This window comes from Bos indicus, chromosome 12 (assembly GCF_029378745.1).
Source record: "Bos indicus isolate NIAB-ARS_2022 breed Sahiwal x Tharparkar chromosome 12, NIAB-ARS_B.indTharparkar_mat_pri_1.0, whole genome shotgun sequence".
Taxonomy (NCBI): domain Eukaryota; kingdom Metazoa; phylum Chordata; class Mammalia; order Artiodactyla; family Bovidae; genus Bos; species Bos indicus.
Window position 1 is genome coordinate 26,123,420 of NC_091771.1, and position 24,612 is coordinate 26,148,031.

The 24,612-nt window shown below is 33.7% G+C and overlaps 1 protein-coding gene across 6 annotated transcripts in view; it reads right to left on the reverse strand.

The window, feature by feature from the left end:
- NBEA (neurobeachin) overlaps window positions 1-24,612 on the reverse strand; it is a 674,548-nt gene that overhangs the window by 498,757 nt on the left and 151,179 nt on the right. For 5 of the 6 annotated variants that reach the window (XM_070800567.1, XM_070800569.1, XM_070800566.1 and 2 more), the window contains exon 11: window positions 6,112-6,220. In XM_070800567.1, coding sequence (XP_070656668.1) covers window positions 6,112-6,220 — 109 coding nt within the window. Of the gene's footprint in view, window positions 1-6,111; window positions 6,221-8,405; window positions 8,512-24,612 lie in introns of all 6 variants that reach the window. The other variant, XM_070800570.1, reaches the window with a different exon arrangement.

A 24,612-nucleotide genomic window follows, 5' to 3' on the forward strand; every position in this document is an offset into this window, starting at 1 on the left:
CCTGATATTAAAAAAGGATACTATCTTATTCATCTTTTAACTGTCTGGAACCTGCCATAATTCTTCACTAAATGTTTAACTGAATTCATGTCAAATTCAAGAACAGAGTAAGAATAAAACAGATAAGACAAAACACTGATCAGAAGAGGATAGAAGGATATCCAATTTTGTTTTAATGTTTTAACTAAGATAGATTGAAAATATTTTTAAACTATGATATTTGTTTTCATTTTGTCAAGGAAAGCTATTTTAAAAAGAGACTTATTCTTGGATAATTTATAGTTAGTTCCTTAGTCACTCAGTTGTGTCCAATGCTTTGCAACCCCATGGACTGTATCCCACCAGGATCCTCTGCCCATGGAATTTTCAAGGCAAGAATACGAAGTGGGTTGCCATTTCCTACTCCAAGACAATTTATAGTTATTAATCTGTAAAGTGCAAGCTCTGAAATTTAAACTATATGATGTTACTTTTGTGTGGTAACTGAATACCTAGTTTGCAAGAAGTGCTATATAAGGGGTGAATAAACACATTTGGAAGTATAATCTGGGAAGCTAGAAAAAACTATTTTATTGTAATATCTACTCCAAAAAGTTATTAAGCCAAATAAGAGTGATGAATGTTAGAGAGAGAAATTGCTATGCAGTAAAAAGAGGTCTTCCCCACACTTAAAGCAGCCCACAATGAAATGGATTGCTAGAAATGTTTTTAAAGAACCTCTTCTATCTCCCTCTCTCTCTCTCTCTCTCTCTCTATATATATATATATATATATATATATATATATAAAACATGCATCATATATCAAGCAAACTATACATTGTGGGAAATTATTTTAATTACTAGAGGTGTATCATAACGTAGTCGATCTTCATTACCCATTTAGCTCCTTATGGACACCAAGATCTATCATTTATGTGTATTATTATTGTTGTCAGAGAGAGAGCATCAAAATTTTCACAACATTAAGTTCAAAAGAGACCGAGACCTAAGCTGATCAGTCAAACTGGAGGGAAGGATCTTCTTCAGTAATTGGGAGAAAAGAGCTCTCTCCACTTGGATGTGAAGGCTTATAGCACCAAGTCGGCCCAGCAACTCTATGACCACAAAGAATAATAGCTACAGCACAAAAGCATAACTGTAGGTAGCAGTAGAGAGAGAGAGAAAAACCTGGTCTCTGATGACATACATAATTGAGACTTAAGCTAACCCTGAAGTCCAACTTACTGGATATGTTTTTCTGGCTGTAATGAATTATTTTCCAACCTTCCCCATCCTATTTCTGTGCTTCCAGTGGGTTTGGCTAGTTGAAGACTCCAGCAGGAAATTAAAGGATAGGAAGAAAATGAAGTCTGGGACATTCATCTCCCTGGCTTCACCCCTTGAGGTCAATACATTATATTCCTTTATTAAAGGCCACACTCTAGTCAGGTATACTTCTCCTATACTTAAAATATCTTTCTATTTGAATTGTGTTTTAAACATACATTCCTCTCATCTCTTCAAATGTTGATATTTCCTTTAACAATGCTCAGAAATCATTTAAAGAGCCTTGTATTAAATGCTTTCAATAATCAAGTTTGAGCACAGCATCTGTTTCCTAACAAGACAACTGATAAGCCACCTATCACTAGACTTCCAGTTACACTAGCAAGCATATTCCCTTAATGTTTAAGATAATTAATCAAATTCTTATTAACCACAATAAAAATACTGAATACATCAAACTGCCTCCAAGTTTTTTTTTCAAATTCATATTTTGGCAAATAAAACAAAACAAAAATACCTTAAAAGTTTTTCATGAAATAGTCTAAACATAATGAATAAGACGGCCTCTCACTAGACTATTTTCTTTAATAATTAACTTGTATCTTCTAAACAAGGAGATAAAGCTAAGTGACAGTTAACCATTAACTTGTTATTAGTTGATAAATAAAAATGGAACTTTATTATCTACACTACTCACCTAACAGATGATTATTTGAAAATAAAACAGGTGAACATTAATATAAGAAAAAATAAAAAGTTATTCTTTTACCCTGATGCTGGGAAAGACAACACAAAAGAAGAAAAGGGTGGCAGAGGATGAGATGGTTAGATAGAGTCACTGACTCAATGAACACGAATTTGAGCAAACTCTGGGAGATAGTAAAGGACAGGGAAGCCTAGAGTGCTGCAGTATATGGGGTCACAAAGAGTTGGACACAACTTAATGACTGAACAATGACAACAATTATTTTATGTAATCAGATAAATACATAAGCCCTTTACATTTATTTAATTCAATTCAACAAATACATATAAAAGAAGACATACTTTTAGGTAGAAGATATAGCAATAATATGCAAAAAATGTTGTCCCTGTTTTCATGAAGCCAAGGCATACACTATAGCAGAAGGAAGCAGAAAACAAAAAGTAAAAAAAAAAAAGCCAGATTGGTGCTATAAAAATTAAGCAGGGAAATAATCATTGATGGTTAGCAAAGGAGTACTAGTCTATTGAGTTATCAGAGAAGACTTCTCTGATACAGTGTCATAAGCAAAATCCTAAATGACGTGTAGAATCAAGCCATGTGGATATCTACAGAATTACCAAAGCAATGTGAAAAGAAAATGCAAAAGTCCTAAGAAGAGCTCATGCTTACTATTTTAGTTTTTAAGAGAAAGCTCTTCAAAGAGGCCTTTGTACGGTCAGTGTGGCTGCAACAGAGAAAGAAAGAATGAGAGTGGTAAGGGATATGTCAGAGGTAAGAGACTTATGAATTTACTTTGAGAAGGATGGACTAGAAGGACCTGGCACATTTCAAGACTAATCTGATTGCAAGCAAAAAATGGACTGTGGGTAACTAGTGGTGAACGATGATGACAGTGTGAATAAAAATGGGCATAAAAACAAGTAGAGGAGTATTAATAAATAGCTCCAGTACTCTTGCCTGGGAAAATCCCATGGATGGAGGAGCCTGGTGGGCTGCAGTCCATGGGGTCGCTATGAGTCAGACATGACTGAGCAACTTCACTTTCACTTTTCACTTTCATGCACTGGAGAAGGAAATGGCAACCCACTCCAGTGTTCTTGCCTGGAGAATCCCAGGCACAGGGGAGCCTAGTAGGCCGTCTATGGGGTCTCACAGAGAAAAGACACAACTGAAGTGACTTAGCAGCAGCAGCAGTCACTGATTCTGGATATGTTTTGATACTAAAACAACACAGTATGCTGCCAGAAGGAATTCTGTGTGTGAAAAAGAGTCAAAAAAGAATTAACATTTTTTATCTGAACTACTTGTTGAAGGGCAATACTGCTAACTGAGACAGAGAAGAGTAAAGGACAAAAGATTTGAAAGGAAAATCAAAGGTAACAGTTTGGATAATTTAAATCTGTGAAGCTTATTAAACATCTAAGTGGAATCAGATTCAAGGGAGAGGCTGGTAGTTGGGGATACACATTTGAGTATAAGCATCTGCAGTATAAGGAAAGCTAAGGGAACCCTGAGCTCAATCAGAGTACAGTGTAAACAGAAAAGTGACAAGATTTCTAGGATTAAGCACAAGGATACCACAGGCTTTAAAGTTTAGGAAGAAGGACTAGGAGAGAATTAAAGGAGGCCAAGGAGATAAGAAGAAAGCAAAGAAATAATGTTGTTACAAAATGCAATTGAACAAAGCAGTTCAAGAAGGAAATAATGTTAAACTAAAATATCAATAAGTCAAATAAGACTTAACATTGATATGTCATTTTAAGAGAAGCATAAGGATTAGAATGGGAATGGATCTATGACTACATAGGATTCCAGGAATATAAAAATATTTAATTTTGAAAATCAACTAATGTAACTCAGTAAACTAAGAAAAAAATATAGAAAAATCATAATTATCTCAAATAATGTAGAGAAGGAGTGATGCTAAAGCTGAAACTCCAATACTTTGGCCACCTGATGCAAAGAGCTGACTCATTTGAAAAGACCCTGATGCTGGGAAAGATTGAGGGCAGGAGAAGGGGATGACAGAGGATGAGATGGCTGGATGGCATCACTGACTTGATGGACATGAGTTTGAGTGAACTCCGCGAGTTGGTGATGGACAGGGAGGCCTGGCGTGATGCGGTTCATGGGGTCGCAAAGAGTCGGACACAACTGAGCGACTGAACTGAATGCAGACAAAGCATTTGATGATTAAGAGTGTGAAAAGGCAAGTCACAGAGGAAGAGATATTATTGATGCATATCCAATAAGGACTCATATCCAAGATATATACAGAATTCCCATGAACCAATAAGAAAATGACCAACAATTCAAATGACAAAGTGGAAATACTCTGAATAGGTATTTAGCAAAAGAGCACAACTTAAAGGACAACAAACATGTGAAAATGCTCAACTTAATTTGTAATCAAAAAAATGCATATTAAGACATAAAGTGATCCACAGAATAGAAGACTATCTTTGCAAATCATATATCTAATAAAGGATTGGGATATAGAATAAAAATTTCCTACAATTCAGTAATAAAAAGGAATACCACAGTTTTTAAAAATGGTCTTTGTAATAAATATTTCTTAAAAAATACACAAATGCTCAACATCATTTAGACATCACAGAAATGCAAATACAAAAGTGATAAAACATTTCACATCCACTATGATGGCTAGAATACTAAAAAAAAGTCAGATAATAACAAAGGCTTCCAAAGCTGTGAAAAGACTAGAAACCTCATACACTGCTGAAGGACTGTAAAATGATGGAGCTATTATTATTAGTCTAATGTTCTTTTTATTTGATTTGAAGACTTTTCACAATATTTCTAATTTTAAGCTAAGTTTTAAGTGTACAAGTGAATGCTCACTTTAAAATTATGCTAATAAGCTCTCAGTAAATCGATTAAGTATATTTAAGAGGTAGTTCCTGATAGTGATCAGGAACAGCAGTGTCACAAAGGTATTTCATAATATCTAACTCCTGTCAAATGTAATTTAACACAAGTCTTGAAAACAGCTCTTAATACTTCAGACATAGGAAAAGAGTATTCTATTATTAAAAATAACTAAATAGACTTAATGAAAACATTAATAAATTTACTGAAAAAATTATCTGACTAAAAAATGCTGTCTATGATATTTTATAATTTATTACTCCTCTAGCCTTCAAGAAACAAAAGTACTTGTTTCAAAGAAAACACAGAAGAATTTTAAATGTAGATCAATCTGAGGTTAAAAAAATATTTCCAAAAGACCTCTAAATTTTATTTCTCAAGAGAAAAATAAGTTTATTTCTCTTAGTTCAGGTCTCACCTCTATTATTTTCTTGGATAGTTCCATTTACAAAGCATCTGAATGTCATATGAATGGTAATGATTAACTCTTAAGAAGAGGTTTGGGAGCACTAATGATGGTGATAGATATTTCTTAAGGAAAGAAAAAAACTTATTTATGAAATATCACTTTACTGTTTGAAGGAAATCACATGGTACAATCAAACTCCTGTGAGACCATTATCAGAAACTCAGCACTCATTGCCATTATAGTACAGTTGTAACTAAAGCAAATGTCATTAAAAAAGCAGGGCATAAATGACACACATAGGAAGAATTAAAGTGATCTAGTTTGCACTGTTTACACTATGTATTGATTAGAAAAAAATGCTACTTTAAACATTCAAATATATTAAAATCAGGGACAAAGCAAAAACTAATGTTTCTGTTGCTACCAAATATAGGTTTTTGTTTACTACCTTAAAACTGAGAAAGAAAGCAAAAAGAAAAAAAGTAAATCCACTTAAAACTAAAATTGATAAAATGTGTAAGAAACTTGGTTTGAATGCAAAAGACAGCAAAGAATCAATTAGAAAAATAATTAAGAGAAACATTTCTAAATTTGAAGACAAGTAGATGAAATAATTTTTCTTTAGTTTCTATTTTTATTCAAAATTTCTTTATTATGTAGATTTCTAACACCCAATTTAGTGTCTATACATATATTCAAGTACATAACTTAAAAATATTTGTGAATTAACCAAATATATGACCTCTGCAGTCAATGTAAAGGGGAGACTACAGAAAAAAAGTATAATGAGTGACTGTCAGTGGTCCATCTGTGTAAAGCCATCAATACATTTCACTTACCTTTTCAAGTAAGTAGCCAATGACTAAAAAGCCTTTTCCACCCAGCATCTGTTCTTGCATGGCTACTGAACTTTTAAGTAGTTCAACCAGGAATGCCAAAAGAGTAGCACTGCATGTAAAGTACAGATAATTCCATTATGTCACCATCAAATATTGATCATAAACACAATTTTATTAATCTAAAAGGTAACAATCATATTCAATTTTAATCTATTTTGCTGTTATCTTAGGTAAGAATATTTCTCACAAGCATGAAAAAAATAAGGTTTTATATCTTTAAAATTAAACATTATATAGAAACATAACTATGGAGTTATTTTACATTCCAAGGTAAAATATCTAAGTTTATCTTTATACATATATATTCCCTGAAGTAAATCTTACATAAGAAACATACTTTTCCATAATAAAAACTACCATGACATTCTTTTGAAGCCCATGCTCTCTTAGAAAATTTAAAATATTTTAACAATATTATTTTGGTCACCTTTTTTTTTTAAATAAACTTTTCATTTAGACCTATTTTTCAAAAACAACTTATATATATATATACACACACATACATATATTAAAATATCTAGAGAAATATGCAACATATTACTTATGTCCCATATATGCCCTCAGGAAAATTCATGAGAGCAAAGAAAATAAGATGATTTATGTCATACTGAAATAAAAAGTGACAACTGATGACACAATGTATACACAAATACATAAAAGCACAAAAAGATATGTGCCAGACAAAGATAATGTACTTGGTATGTCTGTGGAATGAAGGAAGAAACAAAAGAAAAATAAATGATTGCATTACGTTAAGCTTTGTTAATGTATTACTTCACAAAATTACACAATTTTCAAATCAGCAGCATTGATACATGGCAGCATTCCTAATCAAGAAAATATATACTCTTCATAATATATCTTTGTTGTAGTTTATAATAATAAATAACTCCAAGCCAAACTTTATCAATACTTAAAATAATATCCACTTACACTGGTTTATAGTATACCCCAAATTGTATATTTAGATTTATATAAATTTCTAAATATATTTTAGATTCACAATTACTCATTTCTACATGAAATTAAGAAAATTTGGTAACGAGGAAAATTTGAAGACTCAAAAGGAACTAAAGTTATTCTATTTTCTGAAGTTACTCTAGTTCTTCAGGTTTCTATAGGATTAACACCACATTTCTCTGATAATGGGGCTATTTTTGTTCAAATCAGAAATATTCTCATAAAAAGAGTCAATAGAAAATTAGCATCATTATTATCACTATAAAAATTGATAGTTTAATGGAAAGCCTGATATAAGCTAGATAGTATATATTAAATATTTTAAATAAAATACTTTGTTTCAAGAAATTAAATTCAATTATATTAACTGGTCTTCTGTCTTTAAACCACATAAAAGAAAATAGTAAACTAGTATTGCAAATCACTGATATTCTTGTACTTTGTCCTAAAGTCAAAGATAGATATTTGTAAGAAGAACACAAATAGCAAGGAATCCCCTGGGATTTTATTTATTTATTTTTTTAATGTTTCTGTAAAGAACACCTATAAGCAATCTAGTCCATTTTACATGAATTTTATCAATAGTCAAAGCCACTTCACAAATAATTGCTTAAGCACTAGCACACATAATAGGTCTGCCTAAGTGTCTGAAAAAAATAAAGAAAACTATTGCATAGAAATTATACAATTTCCTGACCTGTTCATGGAATTCTTACCTACACATGAGTTAGTGCTTTAGTGGGAAAGAACAACTAAAATTCCTAAACATCAGCACTGCCAAAAAGAAAGACTAGAAATGCCTCACCATGGTTCCTATGGTCCATGAAATAAAATACAAAGTAAGTATTTCTTACAATAAATCACGCTCCTATACGGAACTATACAAAATGACAAAGATGCCCTAGACGTTCTTATTCTTTGATGTCAAAACGAACACTCTTTCTCAAACAACTAATGAATTAATTAAGACTTCTAAACATGGTGGAGTTCCCTTACAAAATGAGAAATATTAATTTTATTATTCCAAAATATTAACAAAGACAAGCCATATAATGTTAATTTTACTTCAATTTTAACTATGACAACAACTGAAAAGTAAAACGCATTCACTAACAAAAGTATTTTTAATTTATACCTAAAACCCAATGCAATAGCAATACTACATCTCTTCAAAAATATCTTTAAAATAGGTATATTTGACATGGTGGACTTATTAGTAAATAGATGGCCATCTTCGAAGAGGTACATTTTCAAACATAATTTAACAAACTTACCAGTAACTAAAATGCATCGGATTGCTTCAGGGCTCACAATAAACTTGCAAAATTCTGTGTACTGCCATACAAAATTTCTCTCCATTCTTGCCTATTTCCAACTCCCCTAGATACAAAGGCAAATATAAAGGATACTTCAGCCCATTCCTATATCTCCTACATACCACTTCCTGTCTAGACACATCAGTTCATCTGTAGAGGATCTAAATATTTAGGATAAACCAAAAAGCAAGTATTTGTATCAGCCAAAACTAGTATACACAAGACAGAACATTCTTTTGAAAAGTATAGCAATACCCAGAAACAGATTTTCACAGGAATATTTTATTTGATAGAGAAAAAGTAAACTGATTTTTACCTCAGAAAGTCAAATTGCTAAACTTTTCAACAGATAGTACTATAACATGTTCTGTAAGTAGTGATTCTACTTCAGGAATGGTTAAGGGTTTTTAATACTGTCTTCTTTTAAGGAAAATGACACTAATAACCTACAGGGTTATTTCTTCAAAATAATTACCATCTTTGGATCCTTAATGAATTTTAATTAAGAAATATTTATTTCAAATATACTAATAAAGGGCTAGACCTTAAGCAAAAATGAAGGAAATAATATGATAATACCTCTATGACTGAGCATATTAATAATCTCTTTACTGGTCCACATTATTAAGAATAACCACAATAGTCTTGCCCCATAAATAACTGATCATAATAAATAACTATGTATAAACATGACTCATTTTTGTTACTAATGAAAAAATATGTACTACCTTTAGGAGTCATTAAAATTTATGTCAATATAGATCTTGACTTTATTTTAATCTAACAATCCATTTCAATTTCTTCATTATTTTTTAAAAAATAACTAATGTAGATAATTCATGTAATGTGATTTCAATTCTTATTATCTTGAAGGAATTTTACTATTTAAATATACAATATATCATAAAGATAGACCTAAAATATCTGAAATGAGTAAGACTGAATATATAACCTAAGTTCAATTCAAAGACAGTTCTTTGGGTACAGGAAACTGGCTTCTCAATTTACGTTGTACTGAAACAATCAAATTACCTCAGCCAGATGGGCTTTTTAAATGCATTAAGAAGAATGGAATTAATAATGTAAAAATTTGAAGGTTCCCCCTGAAATTCAACACCCTCTCCACTTACATAAGGGTGTTTTTAATCTCTTAAGAAACCTAACAGGCAAAATAACTGTCAGAATAAATTCAGAAATAGATTACGTTCTAACAAGATTTAAGGTACCTGTAACAGAGGAAAATCTTTTGACTTTTTCATATGCTTTCATCTTTTGGGTAGCCCAATCTACTACTGAGAAACACTGAAATCTTGCAAAAGATGAATACATATATAAAATATCTAAAACATAGTTTCTATGCTACTTCTTTCACTACAAAACTCTTCCAAGATGAAAGCGATCCTAGTAGGAATAAAACCGTAAAAGAAATCAACTCAAGTCCATACCCAAAATAATTTCACACTCAACATAATTAATTTCCAGTGATACATACAAAAAACATCCCACAAGTTAGAGGAGTTAAATCCATTCACAGTTCAAAATTAGAAAGGTCTAAACCAAAAGTTTCTAACTCCAGGTACTTTTAGCAGTCACTTTTGGACCAAATGTTCCTGAAGATGCTATCTCAAAAGACTGCTACCTAACTGGCTACTTAGGCAATAAACCCTGATACACAAATTGTCATTCATCAATTCAGACATCAAATGGAGATACATGCTGAAATAAGTAAAATACATTTATCTTCAAAGTCAAATAAGGAAAACAGTGAAATGTGGGACAGCAAAATGTGAGGACAGATGAAATACACTGGGGAGCACATGAAATCCTTAGACCCTAAGCCATGGAATCTCTCCTCAGTAATTTCTACCTTTTCTTTCAGCTTCAGGACTGAATTGCTATCACTGTCTTGGTTGTCAGGGAACATTATTTAAAGGCCCTACTAAATATTAGTCAGGCTATTACACGTTTTTACCTTTCTTGCTCTGGTAACAGATTTTAATTTTATGTTTCATCAGCCTATTTTGTTTCTGACAAGATATATTAGAGCAAAAAAATAGACATTTGTAAAATTGCAACTGAAATCTTTCAAAGTCTGTCTTATGAAGAAAATGAAATTTTAAAATTTGTACATGTAAAGGAATAAATTCCAAACCTCTTATGGCATCATTATGTGTAAGTTTATAGCATTTACCAGAATTTACATTGTATGACAACCAAATAGCCTTTTGATCATCTCTGTTCACAGTTCTCTATAAACAACCAATAGGTATTTATTAAAAGGTTCCAATGTAAAAAAAGATAATGCTTAAAGCCTATGTGTAATTTAATTTCAACCAAAGGATGTTCACAATGCTGTAAATGTCCTAGACTTTTACAAAAGCTTTCTGGGCATGTTACAAGTGGGACCACCACTGTATATGTAATCCATGAATACATGCGAAATTTAGAAATTTAATGATGAAACTCCCTAATACCTAAGAACTTCAAAGCTTCAAAGGAAAAATAGAGATAAATTATAAGGATGAATAAGTGATCTTAACTATATATTCATATGCTATGCCTTTCAAGAGTAAAACATGCAAAGCAGGGAGGCCAAATAGCCAGGTTCTTCTCCTGATGCTGGCTCTACTTTCAGCCAAGCCCCAGCCTATTTTACAGAGGTAGGATTAAAAACATACCTTGTAAGTGCTGAAACCGCCATAAAATAAAATAAATATTAAAACAGCTAGCTACACAGAAAGGTGAAATAATTATTTGATAGTTAAGCTTCACAAACGTTCAAGAATTTTCTATCCTTTTCATAATTTATTTCATTTTTAAATGATCTTAGTTAAATCAACTCCTTTACTTCTTTTCTGTGTGTTTGTGTGTGTATATAACATGTTACTGTAACTCCATCACAATCAAGATAAAAACAAGTTTGATCACACACAAAAAACTCATTTATCCTTAGACCTTTACAGTCACATTCTCCCAACAGCCAAAACAACCTTGGATAGCTACTTGTCTCTGATAGTGATATAGTTTTGACTTTTCAAGAAATGTTATATATATATAGAATCATACTGTATGTAATCTTAATATGTACTTCTTTACCAAAATATATTGTCTGAAAATCATCCAAATAGTTACATGTATCAGAAGTCTCTCTTTTTTTTTTTTCTTAACTTTTAATTGATGAAGAGTATTCCCTTGAATGAACAGACTATCTAAAGGGCACATCTGAACTGTACCTGTGCATGCTAAGTCGCTTAAGTTGTGTCTGACTCTTGCCGATCATATGGACCATACCCTGGCAGGCTTCTGTCCATGAGATTCTCCAGGCAAGTATAATAGAGTGGGTTGCCGGGCACTCCTCCAGGGGAACTTCCTGACACAACCCAGGGATCAAACCCGTGTCTTTTATGTCCCCTGAATTTGCAGGCGGGTTCTTTACCACTAGTGCCACCTGGGAAGCCCGAATTGTACCAAGATTATGGCAATTATGAACAGTTGGACTACTATAAACATTCACATAAAGGTTATTGTGTGAACACTTTTCACTTATTTTCTCACAAATACAAATCCAGGAGTTGAAAGTTGTTATATAAGTACATGTTTAACTTAATAACAAACTGCCAATTGTCAGAATGGCTGTACCATTTGCCAATCCCACCAGTAATATGTTCCAGTTGCTCTTCATCCTTGCTAGCACTTGGCATCATGCATATTTCATTTTTTTAGCCCTTCTAAAAATGTTCAGCTACATCTCAGAGCATTTTAAATATATCTGATAAGAATGTTAAACATTTTTTCATGTGCTATTTTGACATCCTTATATCTTCTTTGTTGAAGTATCTGCTCAAATCTTTTGTCCATTTTTTAAAACTGGATTTTATGCTTTCTTATTAATAGGGTTCAAGAGTTAGTAGTCTTGATATACGTCCTTTGTCAAATAAGTGATTTTCTATCATCTTCCTCCAATCTGTAAAAGGTCTTCTCATTGTTTCTTTTGTAGAGTAGAATATTTTAACTTTGATGAAGCCAGTGTCAAATTTGCCAGTCTTTTTCTTGTATATATCACACTTTTGGGTCATGTCTAAAATGACTTTGTCTAGCCTAGATCACAAAGATTTTCTCCTATGTTTTCTCAAAAAGTCCTACAGTTTTATATTTTACATTTACGGTTGATATTTGAGTTAGATTTTATTAAGGCGTGAGGTTGTAGTCAAGATTCATTTTTAGCATACAACTATCTTTCCTCCTATACGGTAGATTTCGCACCTTTGATAAAAACCAAACAAACAAAATTAAGAGTACCTATTTTAGTTTTAAACAGAAAAGACTTCAGGGGAAGGAAAATATCAGAGATTACGAACAGCATTACCCAACGTTAATGGAGTCAATTTTCTAAGAAGACAACATCTAAAGTGTATATACCTAACAACAGAGTTTAAAATTATGTAAAACAAAAACTGATATAATAAGGAGAAACAGATGAAATCATTATCATAGTTGGAGATTTCAACATCCCTATCTCAGAAATGGACAACTAGTGGTTAGAAAACCAGTTATGACTTAGTTGAACACAACAATAAACAAACAGCTGGAGATAACTGACAACTATATACTACTTCATTCAACCACAGCAGAATAAACATTTCTCTCAAGCTCACATAGAACATTCACTAAGATGGACTGCATTCTGGGAAACAAAACACATCTAATAAGTTAAAAATAATGGATATTACACAATTTACTCTCAGATTACAATGAAATTAACTAGAAACCAGAAAGACTTTAAACAGAAAGACAAATGGAAAATCCCATAATGTGAACATTAAACAATACACTTCTAAATAAAACATGAGTCAAAGAAGAAACCTTGAGAGATATTAAAAATATTTTAAATGAAGAAATGAAAATGAAAATATGACTTATCAAAATTTGTGGAATAAAATGAAAGCAATGATTCCTGGGAAATTTATAACATTGAATGCTGTGATACTGTGATTTTAATAAAAAACATCTATTTGTTCTTGGCCCCATTTCTGGCACAGAGCTTTGACACAAAGCTCCCTTTAAATTTCTTTAGGGAGGGGAGCAATAAAGGTGTCTTTTGTCATGTTAGTGAAGTGACCTTTAGAATTTACTTAAGGATGAAAGCTAGTTGCCAACCTGCCTCCGCTGCTGCTGCTGCTAAGTTGCTTCAGTCATGTCCGACTCTGTGAGACCCCATAGACGGCCTCCCACCAGGCTCCCCCATCCCTGGGATTCTCCAGGCAAGAACACTGGAGTGGGTTGCCATTTCCTTCTCCAATGCATGAAAGTGAAAAGTGAAAGTGAAGTCGCTCAGTCGTGTCTGACTCTTAGCGACCTCATGGACTGCAGCCTACTAGGCTTCTCCATCCATGGGATTTTCCAGGCAAGAGTACTGGAGTGGGGTGCCATTGCCTTCTCTGAGTTGCCAACATAGCCAACCATATAATCAGAGGTTTGGAACTTTCAGTCCAGTCCCTCCCTCCTCCCACCTATTTACCTCCAGGGAGGGGAGAAGAGCTGGAGAGTGAGTTCAATCATCAACAGTCAATGATTTAATCAGTGATGCCTATATAATGAAGATACCATTTAAAAAAAAAAAAAAAAAAAACAAGAACAAGAGATTGGGAGAGATTCCAGGTATGTGAATAAAAGAAGATGCTAAAAGGTCTGGCACGTCTGGAGAGGGAATGAATGCTCTGTGTCCTTTTCGCATAGCTTGCCCTGTGCATCTCTTCCATTAGGATGTCCATCTGTATCCTTTATCATCCTTTTATAAAGGACTTTATAAAGTCCAGTAAATAAAATGTTTCCCTAAGCTCTGTGAACCACTCTAGCAAAGTAACAGAATCCAAGGATGGGAGGTTGAACTTCCAGTTTATAGCCAGTCAATAAGAAGTACTAGTAAGGATTTGGACTTGCAATTAGCATCTAAAGTCCAAGGAGGAGGCTATCAGAACCTACAATCTATAGTCAGTTGGTGAGAAGCACAGGTGATAATCTGGACTTGCAACCAGCAACTAAAGTGAAGAAAGCAAGTCCTGTGAGACTGAGCCCTCAACCTGTGGGATCCGATGCTATGCCAGGTTTGAGTGTCAGAACTGAGTTAAATTATACAATACTCAGCTGGTGTCACAGAGAATTTCTTGGTGGAATGGAAGGAAAACCACACTTTTGCATGTTGAAACAGGGGTGTTCATACCTCTGTAATGAGGTAATTTTTAAAAATATATTTTAAAAAAAAGACCTAAAATCAATAATATAAATTTCTAACTTAATAAGCTACAAATAAAGAGAGTAAATTCAATCCAAAGTAAGAAGTAAAAATAAATAATAAGAATCAGAGTATAAATCAAAGAAATTGAAAATAGGAAATCAATTAAAGCAAAAGCTGATTCTTTAAAAAGATCAATAAAATTGATAAGCTTCTGGTCAAACTAACAGGAATAAAAAAAGAACAAGACAGGAATACTAGTATTAGAAATAAAAGAAGAAACATAGCCACACATCTCATGAAAAAAAAGTGTGAGCAATTCTATGCTGACAGACTTGAAAACCTAAATGAAATTCAGAACCATTCTGCCAAAAGTCACACAAGAATAAACAAACATTTTGAACATATCTACATCTATTAAAAAAACTGAATCAACAATTAATAAGCAGAAATCACCAATCCCAGATGGGTTCATTGGTGAATTCTACCTAACATTTAAGGAAGAAATTATACCAGTTAGTTCTCTACAGATTTTTCAGAGCATGGAAGCAGAGGAACTATTTTCCTAACTCATTATATGAAAAACTACAATGAGTTAGGAAAAACTATCACTCAAATCAAAACTAGACAGTCATAATAAGTACATTCTAGACCAATATCTCCCATGAACAAGTAGGTGAAAATTCTCAACAAAACCTGACCAAACTGAATTTAAACAAGATAAAAGAATCATACACCATAACCAAATGAGATTTACTCAAAGTATGCAAGACTGGCTCAAGATTCAAAAATCATTTTATGTCATCCAACACCCATTACAAAGCGTCCCTGGTGGCTCAGTGGTAAAGAACATGCCTGCCAACACAGGAAACTCAAGTTCGATACCTGGGTTGGGAAGATCCTCTGGAGAAGAAAATGGCAACTCACTCCAGTATCTTTGTAAGGGAAATCCCAAGACAGAGGAGCCTGGTGTGCTACAGTCCACAGGGTCACAAGAGTCAGACACGACTTAGCGACTAAACGACACCAACAACAATTACCCATACAGCAATATGCTACAAAAAATTCTCAAGTTCATATCTACAGATGTAGGAAAAGCACTGGACCCAATCGAACAGCCATTCATGATAAAAACTCTCAGGGAACTAGGAATAAAGGGAAACTTTCTCAACTTGATAAAGACTATAAAAAACCTACAGGTAATGTCATATTTAATGATGAAAAATTCAATTTTCCCACTAAGATCAAAAAGAAAGCAAGGATGTCCCCTCTCACCATTCCTTATCAACACTACACTGGAAGTCTCTGCTAATGTGATAAGACAAGAAAAGGAAATAAAACATATACAAATCGGGAAAGAAAACACAAAACTGTTTTGTTCACAAATAGCATGATTATCTATTTTAAAAATTTGAAATAACTGATTAAAAAAAAAAACCCTCCAGGAACTAATAATCTATTAGTTCATTCATTGCTGGTAGGAATGAAAATGGTACAGACATTTTGGAAGAGTTTGGAGGTTTTTTATGGGACTAAACATACTTCTACCAGATAACCCAGCAATCATGATCCTTTGTATCTACCCAAAGGTGTTGAAAACGTATATATACACAAAAACATGCACACGGATATTTATAGAAGCTTTATTTTTAATTGCAAAGACTCAGAAGCAACAAAGATGGCCTTCAGCAGATGAATGGAAAAATAAACTGTGATACATTTAGACTATATTTAGTGCTAAAAGGAAATGAGCTATCAAACCATGAAAAGACACGGAGGCACTTTCACTGCATATTACTAAATGAAACAGGATAATCTGAAATAGTTGCACACTATATCATTTCAATTATATGACATTCTGGAAAAGGCAAAATTATGAAGACCATAAAAAGATCAGTAGTTGCCTGGGGACAATCGAAAGGGTAAAACAAAAAATAAATTTGGGGAAGTGAACATACTTGTTATGATATTATAATATGGCTATATGCCATTATACTTTTTTCAAACCTATAAAATGTATGGCACCAAGATGAGGCCTTAAATATGGAGTTTAAGTGATTATGATCTATCAAAATATATTCATCCTTTTTAAAAAAGATGTTAAAATTTTGGTGACTGACACCGATAATAGGGGAGGGGTATGTATTTGTGAAGAAAGGGAGTATATGAAGATCATTTCTGCTACTTCCTTTCAATTTTATTATAAATCTAAATTTTTCTGAAAATTAACAAAAATAAAAATCCACTTAAAAAAAAGAATGTCAAAAGTAACAGAAAATGAAGAACAGGTTATGAGCTTCTATCTGGAGGAGGCTCAGTCTGAGATAATTTCCTCATGGTTTGGGGTATATGCGCCTAAATATAAGGATGCTAGAGAAAAACCTCTGGGTGTTTTCCATCCTGGTAATAAGACCATGAATCCAGAAACAAAATAAAATAAAAGTCAATAAAATTACAATACTAAATTAATTAGAATAATACCATATTAATTATTTTATTAAAGATTATACTTATTGCACCTAAGGTCAACATATCCACAGGAGGGAATAGGAAGAGAGCAGAAACACTTGGGAGTTTAACACACAGTTTCCACCAGAAATATTGTGTGCTTCTGAGTATGAACTGTGAATATTCAGGCATATGGTAATTTTTCTCAGAAAAGCTAGTGATACTTATGTTAGTTTTAGACTGTATGAGTATCATAATATCAAAATGAATGAAACAATTTACCTTATTTCAGAAGCAATGTAAAGACATAGAAAAACTAAAAGAAATGAATGTTATTCCATGCATAAAATAACATCTTCAATTACAAAATATTATTAAAATGTTGAAGAACAGAGAATGTGGATATGCAAACTAGAGGAAAATTGAGGCAACAAATGCATAAAGATGTGACCGGTTGCCAAAATTCCTGAAATTAATAATTTGTATTTCATTCCTTTGCCAAAACAATGCCTTTCTTTGTTTGTTTCTGGTCAAATATAAAGCAGAAGCCTTCCTTTACGGCAGGAAAAATTCACAAAGCAAAATTACGTGTTGTAAATTAAAACAGCACAAAATAACATAGCACTAAAAACAAATTTCAGTAAATGTAAAGGAAACTTTTTATGAAGGAATTATTGTAGAAAAGCGATCATTTATGGAAAACACTTTAAAATGGGCTGTAGAAAAAAAGCTTATTTGAAAAGTCAATGTAATCAGACATCGTAAGTCTGAAAGAAATAAAATGTCCTTTCTTGTTGATAGCTGACAAACCCATTAAACTGTTAGATGTACTACAAACTGTATTACCAGATATTTTCTGTAAAGGATCCACTGAGTAAAAAAACTTTGCTGACAAAGAAAAGGTTATTTGAACATTACACTATATTTTCCCTATGTTTCAGGCAGAATACTGTATTTTAATTTTTATTTACAGATTAATTTCTACAATAAATTCAATGTAAATTCCATTTTACTCTACTTAAATCTCACTACACAAATTATTATTTGGTTTTCCTCCTTTAATAGTAATAGGTGTGTGTGTGCTGTTGTTGCTATTTTTTATAGTCACTGAGTCATGTCTGACTCTTTTGCAACCTCATGAACTATAGCCCACCAGGCTCCTCTGATCACGGGATTTCCCAGGCAAGAATACTGGAGTGGGTTGCCACTTCCTTCTCTGGAGGATCTTCCCAACCCAAGTATTGAACTCCAGCACTGTCAGGTACGTTCTTTACTACTGAGTCACATGGGAAGCCCCAATAGTGGTATGCTGCTACTGCTAAGTCACTTCAGTCGTGTCCGACTATGTGCAACCCCATAGACAGCAGCCCACCAGGCTCCCCCGTCCCTGGGATTCTCCAGGCGAGAACACTGGAGTGGGTTGCCATTTCTTTCTCCAATAACGGTGGTATACATACATCAAATATATTTTCTGAGTCTGTTTTGCTTCAAAGAACACTTTCATTACCAATTTTATAAACTTAAAAAAAAAAAGCCAAAATAGCAAATATGCATATAAAGAAGTGAAAGATATATATATTCCTAAGAAATATACAGAAAATAATTCTACAGATACAGAGTCTTAAATGTTTAAATACTTCTGGAAACCAAAATGATAATAATTATATCCTATATATACAAACAACAACCTCCATAAGGGACAGAACCATTACACACAAGAACTGATTTCACTTCTTTAACCTATCAGTTCCAGTGAAACATATGTAGAAATATTTGATATTATATGTATAATAGGCACTTTTCCCTGAACTAAAAACCAGAAAACATGGTCAAAGAATTTTTATATCACTTTGAAGTGTAAGTGGAAATTTAGGTTGTTAAGACATTGAAATGCTAAAATTTTCAGGTAATTTTGTTAGTTGATATATGACAATGATGTTAATCAAGACTTCAAAATGAAAATTTAATTATTAAAGGGGCTATAAAATTCAAGAAAATTACTGGAATATCTTTGGCTAGCCAGATATTTTTTAGGGAAAAAAATCGATTTACACCCACTGAAGAAACGAGTCATAAATATTTACCTTACAAGAGTATTCTTAATTATAAGATCATTGACACAAATGTTTTATGGGATTTGCTGAATTTTTCATAGCTTATATTTGATTAGTCTATTAAACAACCTGTATTGTAACTAGAAACAGAAAGAACACTTTTCTGATAAAAATATTTACATAATTACAAGAACTCATTTACATGATCACTTGTGGTTGGTTTTTAGTTTATAAAATTTGTCAGTTAAAAATAGCATTAAAATACATTTTAGTAATACAAAATTGCATCACATCAAATAGACTACCTACTATTCTCTGAGGAAATAAAACTCAATAATGCTTACTATGTACCAAAGGCTCCTTGTGATAGATATTTTATATATTCTATCTTACTTTAATTTATATTACTATCAGATAAAGACTGCATTACTAAAATCACTCCACATCTTGCAAAGGTGATTCTTAAAGAGTTAATAATCATGGCAGTTCAGAGTGAGAGTTCTGGAATCGGGCTTTCAGAATTGTAATTCTGGTCCTAATCTGCCACTTAATCTCTGTGACCTTTAACAGGCATGAAATTTTTCTCTCCCTTATCAGCAGAGAGGATTAAATGAGATATTATAAACAGCTAATGGCATACAGTAAGCTCTCAGTAAATGCCTTGGGTTAGTACTACACACCCTCAGATAGCCCCAGCACCTAAGAACAGATAGCTTAAAACAGAATACAAGTTTGAGCCTTAGTCTGCCCTAACAACAAAAGATGCATAACACTGTCTCTAAAAAGAGCTACTCAGTGTATTTTTAATCCTTTGATATACAAAATCCTACTTATATCTTGTGCCAGTAAACAGGTATTTTTTCAGAACACATTATTCCTAAGTCAAACACATGGGGAAGATTTGTTTTGCTTTCTATCATCTATAGAATTCAGTAACATGTACTCAAAAAAAGAAGTTGGCGGCTAAGTTGGAGAAGACAGGACATTAATTGTTAATGTCTTGATATACGATCATTCAAATCAAAGGAATATGGTATTTTTAATATACAGACCCTTCGTTACACATAAAATACAGAAGCCATGATTATTTCAAGATTGGAATTATACTTCTTGAAATCATTTATTAAATATTTGTTCATTATTTACTCATTATGTAAGTATTTATTAAACCTTTAGTGAAAGGCAATTTGTTTAATTATTGCTCTCGATGACCGCTTGACAGAATGGGATTGAAAAGTCCAATACAAACATTATTAATCCATGAGAAATGAAAAACCTTCCAAATAGCTTTCATCACCGGCAGAATTACTCAAGGTGATGATGGTGATTGAGAATCATTATGAATAGGATGGAATCACTATAACAACTCTGCATAGATGAATTAGTCAAAAATATCACATTAAAAATACTGTATGTGTTTTCAAAAGCTATCATTTATTACATTTTTAGTTCACTTTTTGTTTGTTTTACAATAAAGGCTAAACTACATGTCAAAAGAAAAAGCAGTGAAAAATCTTACTATTGGATATTTAATGGGGATGCTAATGGGGTAGCTACAAAATCTAAAAACCAGCTAAAGAGCACCATCGCAAATCCTTGCAGGTATTTTATAACTCGGTATTGGCTTCCAAACATGGGTTAACACATTCCTCACTTTTAAACCACTATCCTAGAAAATGGATACAGTTCACAATCAGTTTTAATCACTACAACTGAAATTCAAAGTATGAGTCCTACTTCATCACTTAAATAAGTAATTTTCCATTGTAAATAACATCATTGGTAGAACAGCTCAAACAGAAAATAATATGACTCCTACCATAACAACCAATCTCTATGCTTGATGAAATATATTTGAAATATAAAACCATAGTATTAGGATAATCTTAAATAACCCACTGTCATCCGAATAACAAACCCAGCACATATTCAGTGCCTATTGTATCAATCTACATATTTTATTGCATTTAATAATCTAGTGAGTTATTATTATTCTAATTATATAATGGTAGAAACTAAAGAACAAAATAGATAACACACTCAAAGTTGTATTAATGATAAATGCTATATAACACAACACTTCAAAGCAATTATACTGCAATAAACACTTTTTAAAATAATCATTGTGCTGTTGTTCTTCTTCAGTCCCTGAGTCACGTCTGACACCTTTAGACCCTATGAACTACAGCACCCCAAGCTTCCCTGTCCTTCACCATCTCCTGGAGTTTGATCAAACTCAGTGATGCCATCCAACCATCTCATTCTCTGGGGCCGCTTTGTCCTACTGCCCTCAATCTTTCCCAGCATCAGGGTCTTTTCCAATGAGTCAGATCTTCACATCAGGTGGCCAAAGTACTGCAGCTTCAGCATCAGTCCTTCCAATGAATATTCAGGACTGACTTCCTTTAGGATTGACTGGTTGGATCTCCTTGCAGTCCAAGGGACTCTCAAGAGTCTTCTCCAGCACCACGCTCAAAAGCATCAATTCTTCTGCACTCACCTCCTTTATGGTCCAACTCTCACATCCATACATGACAACTGGAAAAATTAGCTTTAAATATACAGAACTTTGTTGGCAAATTGTGTCTTTGCTTTTTAATACTCTGTCTAGGTTTAGGTTTGTCACAGCTTTCCTTTCAAGGAGCAAGTATCTTTTAATTTCATGGCTGCAGTCACCATGTGCAGTGCTCTTTGAGCCAAAGAAAATAAAATCTGACACTGTTTCTACTTTTCCTCCCATCTGTTTCCATGAAGTGATGGGACGGGATGCCATGATCTTAGTTTTTGAAAGCTGAGTATTAAGCCAGCCTTTTTACTCTCCTCTTTTACCCTCATCAAGAGGCTTTTTAGTTCCTCTTAGCTTTCTGCCATTAAAATGGTATCATCTGCATATCTGAGGTTGTTGGTATTTCTCCTGGCAATCTTGATTCCAGTCTGTGCTTTCATCCAGCCTGGCATTTCACATGACGTACTCTGCATATAAGTTAAATAAGCAGGATGACAATATACAGCCTTGGTGTACTCCTTTCCCAATTTGGAACCAGTCTGCTGTTCCATGTCCGGTTCTAACTGTTGCTTGTTGACCTGCATACAGGTTTCTCAGGAGGCAGGTAAGGTAGTCTGGTAGTCCCATCTCTTGAAGAATTTTCCACAGTGTGTTGTGATCCACACAGTCATAGGCTTTTCTATAGTCAGTGAAGCAGGAGTAGATGTTTTTCTGGAATTCCCTTGCCTTTTCTATGATTCAACGGATACTGGCAATTTGATCTTTGGTTCCTCTGCCTTTTGTAAATTCAGCTTTTACATCTGGAAGATCTTGGTTCACGTACTGTTGAAGCCTAGCTTGAAGGATTTTGAGCATCACCCTCCACACATGTGAGATGAGCACAACTGTACAACAGTCTGAATTCTTTGGCACTGCCTTTCTTTTGGATTGGAATGAAAACTGATCTTCTCCAGTCCTATGGACACTGCTGAGTTTTCCAGATTTGCTGGAGTATTGAGCCCAGCACTTTAACAGAATCATCTTTTAGGATCTGAAATAGCTCAGCTGGAATTCCATCAGTTTCACTAGCTTTGTTCGAGTAATGTTTCCTAAGGCCCATTTGACTTCACACTCTAGGATGGTTGTTTCTGGGTGAGTGACCACACTGTCTTGGCTATCCAGTAAGACCTTTTTGTCTAGTTATGTGTATTCTTTCCACCTCTTCTTAATCTCTTGTGCTCCTGTTAGGTCTTTGCTGTTTCTGTCTTTTATTGTGCCCATCTTTGCATGAAGTGTCCCTTCAGTATCTCAAATTTTCTAGAAGAGATCTTTAGTCTCTCCCATTCTATTGTTTTCCTCTTAAGAAGGCTTTCTTCTCTTTCCTTGCTGTTCTCTGGAACTCTCTTCAGTTGGGTACATCTTTCCTTTTCTTTCTCTTCTATTTGTAAGGCCTCCTTAGACAACCATTTTGCCTTCCTGCGTTTCTTTTTCTTGGGGATGGTTTAGGTCACCACCTCCTATACAATGCTATGAACCTACTCTGTCTGCCAGATCTAATCCCTTGAATGTACTTGTCACCTCTACTGTATAATCATAAGTGATGTGATTTAGGTCATACACTGGAGGTTTTCCCTATTTTCTTCAATTTAAGCCTGAATTTTGCAATAAGGAGCTGATGATCTGAGCCACAATCACTTTCAGGTCTTGTTTTGCTGACTGTATAGAGCTTCTCCATCTTTGGCTGCAAAGAACATAATCTGATTTCAGTAATGACTATCTGGTGATGTCCATGTGTAGAATCATCTCTTTTGCTAGTTGGAACAGTGTGTTTGCTATGACCAGTGTGTTCTCTTAGCAAAACTCTTGTTAGTCTTTGCCCTGCTTCATTTTGTAGTCCAAGGCCAAGCCTGCCTGTTACTCCAGGTATCTCTTTGACTTCATATTTTTGCATTCCAACTCCCTATAATGAAATGGACATCTTTTTTTGATGTTAGTTCTAGAACGTCTTGTAGGTCTTCAAAGAACTGTTCAACTTCAGCTCCTTCAGCCTCTGTGGTTGGGGAAGAGACTTGGATGTTGCACGGTTTGCCCTTGAAACAAACCGAGAGAACCAAGAGCATCTGTCATTTTTGAGACTGCACCCAAGTACTGCATTTTGGGCTCTTCATTGACATGAGGGCTACTCCATTTCTTCTAAGGGTTTCTTGCTCACAGTAATAGATATAATGGTCGTCTGAATTAAATTTGTCTATTCTGTTCCATTTTAGTTCACTGATTTCTAACATGTAGATGTTCGCTTTTTCCATCTCCTACTTGTATGCTGTATGCTCAGTTGCTTCAGTCGTGTCCAACCCTTTGCAACCCTACAGACTAGCCCACCAGGCTTCTCTGTCTCCTCCTTGATCATATCCAATTTACCTTGATTCATGGACCTAACAGTCCAGGTTCCTATGAAATATTGTTCTGTAGAGCACTGGACCTTACTTTCACTACCAGACACAGCCACAACTGAGTATCATTTCCACTTCTGCGCAGCCTCTTCCTTATTTTTGGAGCTATTTCTCTGTTCTTCCCCAGTAGCATACTGGACACCTATCAACACGGGGGGCTCATCATCAAATGTCATATCTTTTTGCCCTTTCATACTGATCATGGAGTTCTTGAGGCAAGAATACTGGAGTGGTTTGCCATTCCCTTTCCAGTGGACCATTTTTTGTCAGATGGCAATAATAATAAATAAACTTGGGGTTTGAATTCAAGTTTTTCTAACTTGAACATTCACACTAGTTAACAACTATAATATGTAGCCTTCATGATAAAACAAAGTCATAAATTTCTCCTGTACATACAAAGCCTATTTTTAAAGGCTCTAGAAAATAATTTCTTCAATAAATTATTTTAATATTAAGACTGCAATATATACAGTAAAACTCACCAATGATTAGA